Raw genomic sequence first — 14,792 nt, 5'->3', positions numbered from 1 at the left:
ATACTTCCTAACATCCCTTTGGCTCATCTGAGTCTTCAACTTCCAACTGTGACCCCTTGTTTCTGTGTCCCATCTCTGGAACATCCTGTCTCTGTCCACATTATCTATTCCATGCAGTATTTTGTATGTCGTTATCATGTCACCCCTGACCCTCCTGTCCTCCAGTGTTGTCAGACCGATTTCCCTTAACCTTTCTTCGTGGGACATTCCCGTTAGCTCTGGAACTAGCCTTGTTGCAAACCTTTGCACTTTCTCTAATATCTTGACTTACTTGACCAGGTGTGGGTTTCAAACTGGTGCTGCGTACTCCAGTATGGGCCTGACGTACACAGTGTATAGAGTTTTAAACGCTTCCTTACTGAGGTATCGGAACGCTATTCTCAGGTTTGTAGGAGCCCATATGCCGCATCAATTATTTGGTTAATGTGTGCTTCCGGAGACATGCTCGGTGTTATACTCACCCGCAGATCTTTCTCCTTGAGTGAGGTTTGCAGTCTTTGGCCGCCTAGCCTATACTCTGTCTGCGGTCTTCTTTGCCCTTCCCCAGTCTTCATGACTTTGCATTTGGCAGGGTTAAATTTTAGGAGTCTGTCCAGCTCCCTCTGTAGTTCTGCCTGGTCCTCGTCCGATTGAATTCTTTTCATCAACTTCACATCATCTGCAAACAGGGACACTTCTGAGTCTATTCCTTCCGTCATGTCGTTCACAAATACCAGAAAAAGCACTGGTCCTAGGACTGACCCCTGAGGAATCCGGGTCGTCACAGGCGCCCACTCTGACACCTCGCCTCGTACCATGACTCGCTGTCTTCCTGAGAGGTATTCCATGATCTATTGCAATGCCTTTCCTGTTATCTCTGCCTGGTTCTCCAGCTTTTGCACTAACCTCCTGTGTGGAGCTGTGTCAAACGCCTTCCTACAGTCCAAGAAAATACAGTCTACCCACCCTTCTCTCTCTTGTCTTACTGCTGTCACCCTGTCATAGAACTCCAGTAGGTTTATGGCACAGGATTTCCCGTCCCTGAAACCATGTTGGCTGCTGTTGATGAGATCATTCCTTTCCAGGTGTTCCACCACTCTTCTCCTGATAATCTTCTCCATGACTTGACATACTATACATATCAGTGACACTGTGTCAGTGTGTCAGTGTGTGTGTGTGTGTGTGTGTGTGTGTGTGTGTGTGTGTGTGTGTGTGTGTGTGTGTGTGTGTGTGTGTGTGTGTGTGTGTGTGTGTGTTATATGTTATAATGTAGCGATAATAAATGTGCCATATTGGGCTGACCATTAGCATAAATAATAATAATAATAATAATAATAATAATAATAATAATAATAATAATAATAATAATAATAATAATAATAATAATAATAATAATAATAATAATAATAATAATAATAATAATAATAATAATAATAATAATATTATTATTATTAGTAGTATTATTATTATTATTATTATTGTTATTAGAGTGGACTATAAGAGAAGAAAGTTACATTGTAGCTGTTTAATATCCTCGCTTCATCCATTTTGCCATACCGCAATATATATATATATATATATATATATATATATATATATATATATATATATATATATATATATCGCATTATATATTCATTAACAATATACACAGCAACAGTATACACACAGGATACACAGTATACACACAGTATACACACAGTATACAGAGTATACACACAGTATACACACAGGATACACAGTATACACATTATACACACAGTATACAGAGTATACACACAGTATACAGAGTATACTCACAGTATACACACAGGATACACAGTATACACATTATACACAAAGTATACAGAGTATACACACAGTATACACACAGGATACACAGTATATGCACAGTATACACATTATACACACAGTATACAGAGTATACACACAGTATACAGAGTATACACACAGTATACACACAGGATACACAGTATACACACAGTATACACACAGGATACACAGTATATGCACAGTATACACATTATACACACAGTATACAGAGTATACACACAGTATACACAGTATACAGAGTATACACAGTATACACAGTATGCACAGTATATACACAGTATACACAGTATACACAGTATACACAGTATACACACAGTATACACACAGTATACACAGTATACACAGTATATACACAGTATACACAGTATACACAGTATACACAGTATGCACAGTATATACACAGTATACACAATATACACAGCATACACAGTATATACACAGTATACACAGTATACACAGTATACACAGTATACAGTATATACACAGTATGCAGAGTATACACAGTATACACAGTATACACACAGTATACACAGTATACACAGTATATACACAGTATACACAGTATATACACAGTATACACAGTATACACAGTATACATAGTATACACAGTATACACAGTATACACAGTATATACACAGTATATACACAATATACACAGTATACACAGTATACACACAGTATACACAGTATACACACAGTATACACAGTATATACAGTATACACAGTATATACACAGTATACACAGTATACACAGTATATACACAGTATACACAGTATACACAGTATATACACAGTATACACAGTATACACGGTACACACAGTATACACAGTATACACAGTATATACACAGTATACACAGTATACACAGTATATACACAGTATACACATTATACACAGTATACACACAGTATACACACAGTATACACAGTATACACAGTATATACACAGTATACACAGTATACACAGTATATACACAGTATACACAGTATACACAGTATACACAGTATATACACAGTATACACAGTATACACAGTATATACACAGTATGCACAGTATACACAGTATACACAGTATACACACAGTATACACAGTATACACAGTATATACACAGTATACACAGTATATACACAGTATACACAGTATACACAGTATACATAGTATACACAGTATACACAGTATACACAGTATACACAGTATGCACAGTACACACAGTATACACAGTATACACAGTATACACAGTATACACAGTATGCACAGTATACACAGTATACACAGTATATACACAGTATACACAGTATACACAGTATACACAGTGCACACAGTATACACAGTATACACAGTATACCTAGTATACACAGTACACACAGTATATACACAGTATACACATTACACACAGTATATACACAGTATACACAATATACACAGTATACACAGTATATACAGTATATACACAGTATATACACAGTATACACAGTATACACAGTATATACATAGTATATACACAGTATACACAACATATACACAGTATATACACAGTACACACAGTATACACAGTATACACAGTATATACACAGTATATACACAGTATACACAGTATATACACAGTATACACAGTATACACAGTATATACACAGTATACACAGAGTACACAGTATACACAGTATACACAGTATACACAGTATACACACAGTATACACAGTATATACAGTATACACACAGTATACACAGTATACACAGTATACATAGTATACACAGTATACACAGTATACACAGTATATGCACAGTATATACACAGTATACATAGTATACACAGTATACACAGTATACACAGTATATGCACAGTATATACACAGTATACATAGTATACACAGTATACACACAGTATACACAGTATACACAGTATACATAGTATACACAGTATATACACAGTATACACAGTATACACACAGTATACACAGTATACACAGTATACACAGTATATACACAGTACACACAGTATACACAGTATATACACAGTATACACAGTATATACACAGTGTACACAGTATACACAGTATACACAGTATATACACAGTATACACAGTATACACAGTATACACAGTATATACACAGTATACACAGTATATACACAGTATACACAGTATACACAGTATACACAGTATATACACAGTATACACAGTATATACACAGTATACACAGTATACACAGTATACACAGTATATACACAGTATACACAGTATATACACAGTATATACACAGTATACACAGTATACACAGTATATACACAGTATACACAGTATACACAGTATATACACAGTATACACAGTATATACACAGTATATACACAGTATACACAGTATACACAGTATATACACAGTATACACAGTATATACACAGTATATACACAGTATACACAGTATATACACAGTATACACAGTATACACAGTATGCACACAGTATACACAGTATACACAGTATACACAGTATACACAGTATATACACAGTATATACACAGTATACACAGTATACACAGTATATACACAGTATACACAGTATACACAGTATACACACAGTATACACAGTATATACACAGTATACACAGTATACACAGTATACACAGTATATACACAGTATACACAGTATACACAGTATACACACAGTATACACAGTATATACACAGTATATACACAGTATACACAGTATACACAGTATATACACAGTATACACAGTATACACAGTATACACACAGTATACACAGTATACACACAGTATACACAGTATACACAGTATACACACAGTATACACAGTATACACAGTATATACAGTATACACAGTATATACACAGTACACACAGTATACACAGTATACACACAGTATACACAGTATATACACAGTATACACAGTATACACAGTACACACAGTATACACAGTATACACACAGTATACACAGTATATACATAGTATACACAGTATACACAGTATACACAGTATACACACAGTATACACAGTATATACACAGTATACACAGTATACACAGTATACACAGTATATACACAGTATACACAGTATACAGAGTATACACAGTATACACAGTATATACACAGTATACACAGTATACACAGTACACACAGTATACACAGTATACACAGTATATACACAGTATACACAGTATACACAGTACACACAGTATACACAGTATACACAGTATACACAGTATATACACAGTATACACAGTATACACAGTATATACACAGTATACACAGTATACACAGTATACACAGTACACACAGTATACACAGTATACACAGTATACACAGTACACACAGTATACACAGTATACACAGTATACACAGTATACACAGTATATACACAGTACACACAGTATACACAGTATACACAGTACACACAGTATACACAGTATACACAGTATACACAGTACACACAGTATACACAGTATACACAGTACACACAGTATACACAGTATACACAGTATACACAGTACACACAATATACACAGTATACACAGTATACACAATATACACAGTATATACACAGTATACACAGTGTACACAGTATACACAGTACACACAGTATACACAGTATACACAGTATACACAGTATATACACAGTATACACAGTATACACAGTATATACACAGTATACACAGTATACACAGTATACACGGTATACACAGTATACACAGTATACACCAGAACTGTGTACTTAAAGTGTATTTTACTTCCGGGGTGAGAGAAAGAAGGGCATTCTCAGGTGTGCCGGGCACGGAACTTTGCTCTCTGAGGAATACTGTTATAAAGACGATTATCCAACACCTGGATACTTACCACCACACTAAATGGAGGGGGATATTTATTTATACAACTGGTGGAGGGAGGGAGGGAGGGATGGTGGGAGGGAGGGAGGGAGGGAGGGAGGGAGGGAGGAAGGGTGGGTATGAGGGAAGAAGGGTGGAAGGGAGGGAGGAAGGGAGGGTGGAAGGGAGGGAGGAAGGGAGGGTGGAAGGGAGGGAAGGAAGATGAAGGTCTATTCTTATTCATTTCTTCCTCTTCCTTCTTCTCCTCTTCCTTCTCCTCTTCATTATTTCATATTATTCCTGTATTTGTCTCTTCCCACCTCTCCCTCCCCCTTCCCCTCTCTCTTTCCCCTTCCCCTCTCTCTCTCCTCCTTCCCCTCTCCCCCACTCCTTCCCCTCACCTCTCCCTCAGCGGGTCAGTGTCCTTGATTATGAGAGAAAGACAGACAGAGAGAAAGAGACAGAGTTAGAGAGTTAGAGAGAGAGAGAGAGAGAGAGAGAGAGAGAGAGAGAGAGAGAGAGAGAGAGAGAGAGAGAGAGAGAGAGAGAGGTCCATAAATAGGATCATACTTGAACCAGCTGCCAGGTGGAATCAGGAAGACTTTGCAAATGCTCAATGAGAGAAACACACACACACACACACACACACACACACACACACACACACACACACACACACACACACACACACACACACACACACACACACACACACACACACACACACACACACATGCAGGCAGGAACAGCAGGGAAAGTACTACACTGGATCAGGTAATACCTGACAGGAAGGAAACACCGTGTGTTGGTCCGTGATGAGGTGTCAGAGTGGGTGCATGTGTCGAGTGGGGTTCCACAAGAGTCAGTCATAGATCCAGTGCTGTTTCTAGTATATGTGAATAACATGACAGAAGGAATAGATTCAGAGGCGTCCCTGTTCGCAGACGATGTGAAGCTAATGAGTAGAATATAAGTGGACGAGGATCAGGTCAGCCTACAAGAAGATATGGACACGCTGCAAGCCTGGTCTGACATATGGCTTCTGGAGTTTAACCCCAGCAAGTGCGAAATTATGAAGCTTGGAGAAAGGTAATAAAGACTGCAGACGGAGTACAGCCTAGGAAGTACTCAGATTTGATCTATGAAAGAGGAGGGCGTCTTCAATTCCTTGGATCAAGAGCCTTTTTACAGGCATCAGAATACCTTTCTTGAAGACCCAATATGTATGGGAGCATCTCTTTCTCTCTCTCTCTCTCTCTCTCTCTCTCTCTCTCTCTCTCTCTCTCTCTCTCTCTCTCTCTCTCTCTCTCTGTACACAGGGTTTGACAAGGTTAAGGATCCCTAGCTTTATTGACAAGCTAAGAGCTGTTGCCTACATCAGCTCTCTCTTTCTCACACTCTCTCTCACTCTCTTTCTCACACTCTCTCTCACTCTCTTTCTCTCTCTCTTCCGCAAATTGCGGAAGAAATCTTCGATGGCTTAGTGTCAGCTGATGTTTTGGCACTGAAGCTGGCACCCCAGAGAGTGACTGGCACTGTACCTAGCATTGTACCTGGCACTGTACCTGGCACTGTATCTAGCACTGTACCTGGCACTATATTTGAAACTGTACCTAGCACTGTACCAGGCACTATATTTGGCACTGTACTTAGCACTGTACCTGGTACTGTACCTGGTTTCAGAATTCTGAGAAGTTATAAATGTTTGCATCAAGAATAGTCCCAGAAGTGTGTAGTAATGCCTGACAACTTTGAAAGAGGAGAAAACGAAGAGAGACGGAGAGGGAGAGATGGAGAGGGAGAGATGGAGAGGGAGAGATGTAGAGGGAGAGATGGAGAGGGAGAGATGGAGAGGGACAGATGGAGAGGGAGAGATGGAGATGGAGAGACAGAGAGGGAGAGAGGGAAATGAAAGAACCACGAACAAGGTGACGCAGGTGAAACCAACAATAAAGATGACGTATTTGGACGACAGCAAATAATTCTTTTAATTTAGTATTAGATTAATGGTGACGTTGACTGTTGATGAAGAGCTGGAGACAAACTCAGCACACAGCTTTAAGAACAGGTATGGCAGGGATGTATAGAACAGGAAACGCTGTGGTGGGACCAGGAACCGAGACTCGATCCTAATATCCTCAAGTAGGTGATTACAATGAGGGTAGTACACAATTTAGTGAACACACACACACACACACACACACACACACACACACATCCACACAGGAGCTTAGTCTCGATCCCTGCAACTACAGTTAGGTGAGTACAGTTAGGTGAGTACAGTTAGGTGAGTACAGTTAGGTGAGTACACACTGAATTTAGAGAACCAGAATCAAAAAGAAACAGGAGGAGCCGTAAAAATAATGGTAAATTACCAATACAATGTTCGGTAAATGGGCACAGAAACAATCATTGTGACCACTTATTGTGGCAACGTTTCGCTCATCAAGGTGATCTAATAGGCGGGGGCCAGGAACTATGTCTTAACTTGGCGGGCACAACTCAGGGAGTACATACAAGTTCTCTCTCTCTCGCCTTCTGTTGTAAACTCTGAGGTCATTAACACCCAGCTCACCCCTGGACCACAAACCCAGCTCACCCCTGGACCACACACCCAGCTCACCCCTGGACCACACACCCAGCTCACCCCTGGACCACACACCCAGCTCACCCCTGGACCACACACCTGTAGCCTGACGCACTGAGCTTAACGTCATTTCAACGTCAATTTAAGTACTCCTGAGGCTTACTTCCCAGGGACAAAATTGACCTAATTTGCGGGAAATGCTCTGCATAACAAGCGGCTTTCTATATAGTAGTAGTATGTAATTGTTATCAGCTATGGTTAGGTTAGGTAAGGATCGTCAGGAAACAGGACAAGTGTTTCCTGACGCGGGTCTTAGATGATGACCCGCAGCTGGAGCTTTTGGTCATCTGACCGAGGCCTTCCGCTGGCTTACCGTATACCATGTACATGTATGTAGAATTTTTTTTTTTTTTATTCGCCGGTATTCTCCCGGCCCGGGTCTTTTCCAAGTAGTGGTGACCCGGCCTTGGCTCCCTATCTGGCGAGTGTCTCGAGACTTAAGTCTCCCATGGTAGGAGGTACAAGTACCTCCTCATCTTTGGGACCAAGTGTCCCCAGGCCTAGCCACATTCCCCGCCCTCACGGGGCTCGTAGGGAGAAGCTAGGCCTCTGGTCTGCCATCTACCCCGCCTCAAAGGGGCTTGTGGGGATGGCACTCTTTTTTTTTTTTTTAGAAATAAAATTATTTCTATTATTATTATTATTATTACTAATACTATTGTTATTATTATTATTATTATTATTATTATTATTATTATTATTATTATTATTATTATTATTATTATTATTATTATTATTATTATTATTATTATTATTATTATTATTATTGTTATTATTATTATTATTATTATTATTATTAAGTGGTGTACCCTGGGGTTGCGACAGCGGTCCCCCTACGTTCTAAACTACACGAGTCTACCATGAAAACATTCACATTTTCTGTCACTTGGACTGTTACTTAATCTTATAAGGTCAAATATTTCATATTGAGAAGTCTAGATGTTAAGACTTAATTTTTTTTAGCAATAAGATAAAAACACTATTTTCTAAGAATTCACAAAAAATACTATCTTAAACTAAAATAATATTAAGTAAGTCACTTGATAAAAAAACGATTAAGCAAAGATATACTTACACTAAAAGCACAGATTTCAGAAGAGGCAAACGGAGATAAATTCCAGTTTTTTTTTAATTAATGATTCTGTGACACGAAAAATTCATTTATTGTCCCTAATCTCTCATTAAGAAATAATTTAATAGGCAAATGTTCACTTGGGGCTGGTTTTAAACTCTCTGTCTCTCTCTGTCTCTCTGTCTTTGTCTCTGTCTCTCTCTGTCTCTGTCTCTCTCTCTCAAGACTCAGTGTGTCTCTATCTTCCAGGTCTGTGTCATGGGATAGAGCAACATGGGCGAGGAGACTAAATATTGTGCTAACTGGTGAGTATTATCCATTTCCTCCATTTATGCATCTCTTAGTCAGGCATCCTTCTATCCATCCACCCATATATACATCCATCTATTCATGTGTAATCTATTATACATCCATCTATCCATACCTTCATATATACATGTATCCATCTATCCACGTCTTGATTGATCCATGTATCCATCTATCCACGCATCCGTCTATATATCCCATTATTCATATGTATCCACACACACACACACACACACACGGGTATGTATACAAATACATGGCTTAATACACACCGTATATAAACATCTCCCTCCTATGTATACATGTATCTTCGTCTTAGTGGGAAAAAAGTGTTGAAAATGCTCAAGACGATCAACTTGAAACCCAGGAGAGAGAAACGAGACCCGACGTTTCGGTCTGAGTTGCATCAGTGACAAAAGCAGATGTACAGATGCCTGTCGTTCACCAGAACGACAGTAGTGACGTTCTGAACGTGACCAGGATACTACTGGCTCTGTCTTCCTTCATCTGATCGGCACTCTATACCTGAGTGGCATTGATGACTTAATGTACAACAATGGTTGTTGTATCACTGTAGTTATAACCATGGTTGTTGTATCACTGTAGTTACAACCATGGTTGTTGTGTCACTGTAGTTACAACCATGGTTGTTGTATCACTGTAGTTACAACCATGGTTGTTGTGTCACTGTAGTTACAACCATGGTTGTTGTATCACTGTAGTTACAACCATGGTTGTTGTATCACTGTAGTTACAACCATGGTTGTTGTATCACTGTAGTTATAACCATGGTTGTTGTATCACTGTAGTTACAACCATGGTTGTTGTATCACTGTAGTTACAACCATGGTTGTTGTATCACTGTAGTTATAACCATGGTTGTTGTATCACTGCAGTTACAACCTTGGCTGCTAGGTAAGGCGTTACATGGCGTTACAGCTGTGTTAAGTTACTAGAGTACATCTGACTGTAACAGCCAGAACACTGTAACAGCCAGAACACTGTAACAGCCAGAACACTCTAACAGCCAGAACAGTGTAACAGCGAGAACACTGTAACAGCCAGAACACTCTAACAGCCAGAACACTGTAACAGCCAGAACACTGTAACAGTCAGAACACTGTAACAGCCAGAACACTGTAACAGCAAGAACACTGTAACAGCCAGAACACTGTAACAGCCAGAACACTGTAACAGCCAGAACACTGTAACAGCCAGAACACTGTAACAGCCAGAACACTGTAACAGTCAGAACACTGTAACAGCCAGAACACTGTAACAGCCAGAACACTGTAACAGCCAGAACACTGTAACAGCCAGAACACTGTAACAGCCAGAACACTGTAACAGTCAGAACACTGTAACAGCCAGAACACTGTAACAGCCAGAACACTGTAACAGCCAGAACACTCTAACAGCCAGAACACTGTAACAGCGAGAACACTGTAACAGCCAGAACACTGTAACAACCAGAACACTGTAACAGCCAGAACACTGTAACAGCCAGAACACTGTAACAGCCAGAACACTGTAACAGTCAGAACACTGTAACAGCCAGATCACTGTAACAGCCAGAACACTGTAACAGCCAGAACACTGTAACAGCCAGAACACTCTAACAGCCAGAACACTGTAACAGCCAGAACACTGTAACAGTCAGAACACTGTAACAGCCAGAACACTGTAACAGCCAGAACACTGTAACAGAAAGAACACTGTAACAGCCAGAACACTGTAACAGCCAGAACACTGTAACAGCCAGAACACTGTAACAGCCAGAACACTGTAACAGTCAGAACACTGTAACAGCCAGAACACTGTAACAGCCAGAACACTGTAACAGCCAGAACACTGTAACAGCCAGAACACTGTAACAGCCAGAACACTGTAACAGCCAGAACACTGTAACAGTCAGAACACTGTAACAGCCAGAACACTGTAACAGCCAGAACACTGTAACAGCCAGAACACTCTAACAGCCAGAACACTGTAACAGCGAGAACACTGTAACAGCCAGAACACTGTAACAGCCAGAACACTGTAACAGCCAGAACACTGTAACAGCCAGAACACTGTAACAGCCAGAACACTGTAACAGTCAGAACACTGTAACAGCCAGATCACTGTAACAGCCAGAACACTGTAACAGCCAGAACACTCTAACAGCCAGAACACTGTAACAGCCAGAACACTGTAACAGCCAGAACACTGTAACAGTCAGAACACTGTAACAGCCAGAACACTGTAACAGCCAGAACACTGTAACAGCCAGAACACTGTAACAGCCAGAACACTGTAACAGCCAGAACACTGTAACAGTCAGAACACTGTAACAGCCAGAACACTGTAACAGCCAGAACACTGTAACAGCCAGAACACTGTAACAGCCAGAACACTGTAACAGCCAGAACACTGTAACAGAACACTGTAACAGCCAGAACACTTTAACAGAACACTGTAACAGCGAGAACACTGTAACATCCAGAACACTGTAAGAGCCAGAACACTGTACCAGTCAGAACACTGTACCAGTCAGAACACTGTAACAGAACACTGGAACAGCCAGAACATTGTAACAGAACACTGGAACAGCCAGAACACTGTAACAGAACACTGTAACAGCCAGAACACTGTAGTAGCCAGAACATTGTAACAGAGCACTGTAATAGACAGAACACTGTAAGAACCAGAACACTGTAACAGAACACTGGAACAGCCAGAACACTGTAACAGAACACTGTAACAGAACACTGGAACAACCAGAACATTGTAACAGAACACTGGAACAGCCAGAACACTGTAACAGAACACTGTAACAGCCAGAACACTGTAGTAGCCAGAACATTGTAACAGAGCACTGTAATAGACAGAACACTGTAAGAACCAGAACACTGTAACAGAACACTGGAACAGCAAGAACACTGTAACAGAACACTGTAACAGAACACTGGAACAGCCAGACCACTGTAACAGAACACTGTAACAGAACACTGGAACAACCAGAACATTGTAACAGAACACTGGAACAGCCAGAACACTGTAACAGAACACTGTAACAGCCAGAACACTGTAACAAAGCACTGTAATAGACAGAACACTGTAAGAGGCAGAACACTGTAACAGAACACTGTAAGGGAGCACTGTAACAGCTAGAACACTGTAACAGCCAGAACACTGTAACAGAACACTGGAACAGCCAGAACACTGGAACAGAACACTGTAACAGAACACTGGAAGAGCCAGAACACTGTAACAGAACACTGGAACAGCCAGAACACTGTAACAGAACACTGTAGCAACCAGAACACTGTAACAGAACACTGGAACAGTCAGATCACTGGAACAGAACACTGTAACAGAACACTGTAACAAAACACTGTAACAGCCAGAACACTGGAACAGAACACTGTAACAGAACACTGTAACAGCCAGAACACTGCAACAGAACACTGTAACAGCCAGAACACTGTAACAGAACACTGGAACAGCCAGAACACTGTAACAGAACACTGTAACAGAACACTGTAACAGAACACTGGAACAGCCAGAACACTGGAACAGAACACTGCAACTGAACACTGTAACAGCCAGAACACTGGAACAGCCAGAACACTGTAACAGAACACTGTAACAGGACACTGTAACAGAGCACTGTAACAGAGCACTGTAACAGCCAGAACACTGGAACAGAACACTGTAACAGAACACTGTAACAGAACACTGTAACAGCCAGAACACTGTAACAGAATACTGGAACAGCCACAACACTGTAACAGAACACTGTAACAGCCAGAACACTGGAACAGCCAGAACAATGGAACAGAACACTGTAACAGAACACTGTAACAGCCAGAACACTGGAACAGAACTCTGTAACAGAACACTGTAACAGCGAGAACACTGTAACAGAATACTGGAACAGCCAGAACACTGTAACAGAACACTGTAACAGAACACTGCAAGAGCCAGAACACTGGAACAGAACACTGTAACGGAACACTGTAACAGCCAGAACACTGTAACAGAACACTGGAACAGCCAGAACACTGGAACAGAACAGTGTAACAGAACACTGGAACAGCCAGAACACTGGAACAGAACACTGTAACAGAACACTGGAACAGCCAGAACACTGGAACAGAACACTGTAACAGAACACTGTAACAGCCAGAACACTGAAACAGAACACTGTAACAGAACACTGTAACAGAACACTGGAACAGCCAGAACACTGGAACAGAACACTGTGACAGAACACTGGAACAGCCAGAACGCTGTAACAGAACACTGGAACAGCCAGAACACTGGAACAGAACACTGTAACAGAACACTGTAACAGCCAGAACACTGTAACAGAACACTGGAACAGCCAGAACGCTGGAACAGAACACTGTAACAGAACACTGTAAGAGCCAGAACACTGGAACAGAACACTGTAACTGAACACTGTAGCAGCCAGAACACTGTAACAGAACACTGGAACAGCCAGAACACTGGAACAGAACACTGTAACAGAACACTGTAACAGAACACTGGAACAGCCAGAACACTGTAACAATCAGAACACTGGAACAGAACACTGTAACAGAACACTGTAACAGCCAGAACACTGTAACAGAACACTGTAACAGCCAGAACACTGGAACATAACACTGTAACATCCAGAACACTGTAACAGAACATTGGAACAGCCAGAACACTCGAACAGAACACTGGAACAGAACACTGTAACAGCCAGAACACTGTAACAGAACACTGGAACAGCCAGAACACTAGAACAGAACACTGCAACAGAACACTGAAACAGCCAGAACACTGTAGCAGAACACTGGAACAGCCAGAACACTGGGACAGAACACTGGAACAGAACACTAAAACAGCCAGAACACTGTAACAGAACACTGGAACAGAACACTGTAACAGAACACTAACAGAACACCGCAACAGAACACTGTAACAGAACACTGTAACAGAACACTGGAACAGAACACTGTAACAGTCAGATCACTGGAACAGAACACTGTAACAGAACACTCTAACAGAACACTGTAACAGAACACTGGAACAGAACACTGGAACAGAACACTGTAACAAAACACTGTAACAGAACACTGTAACAGAACACTGTAACAGAACACTGG

The 14,792-nt window shown here is 40.6% G+C and overlaps 1 protein-coding gene across 5 annotated transcripts in view; it reads left to right on the top strand.

Moving 5' to 3' along the window:
* Nucleotides 1–14,792, top strand: part of LOC128699530 (uncharacterized) — a 167,977-nt gene that overhangs the window by 68,191 nt on the left and 84,994 nt on the right. For all 5 annotated transcript variants that reach the window (XM_070098100.1, XM_070098097.1, XM_070098102.1 and 2 more), the window contains exon 2: nucleotides 9,595–9,650. In XM_070098100.1, coding sequence (XP_069954201.1) covers nucleotides 9,619–9,650 — 32 coding nt within the window. In that variant the 5' untranslated portion in view covers nucleotides 9,595–9,618. The remainder of the gene's footprint in view (nucleotides 1–9,594; nucleotides 9,651–14,792) is intronic.

The sequence above is a fragment of the Cherax quadricarinatus genome, chromosome 61 (assembly GCF_038502225.1).
Source record: "Cherax quadricarinatus isolate ZL_2023a chromosome 61, ASM3850222v1, whole genome shotgun sequence".
Lineage (NCBI taxonomy): Eukaryota > Metazoa > Arthropoda > Malacostraca > Decapoda > Parastacidae > Cherax > Cherax quadricarinatus.
The sequence above is the reverse complement of the archived record's forward strand: the minus strand, read 5'-3'. Positions and strand labels throughout refer to the sequence as shown.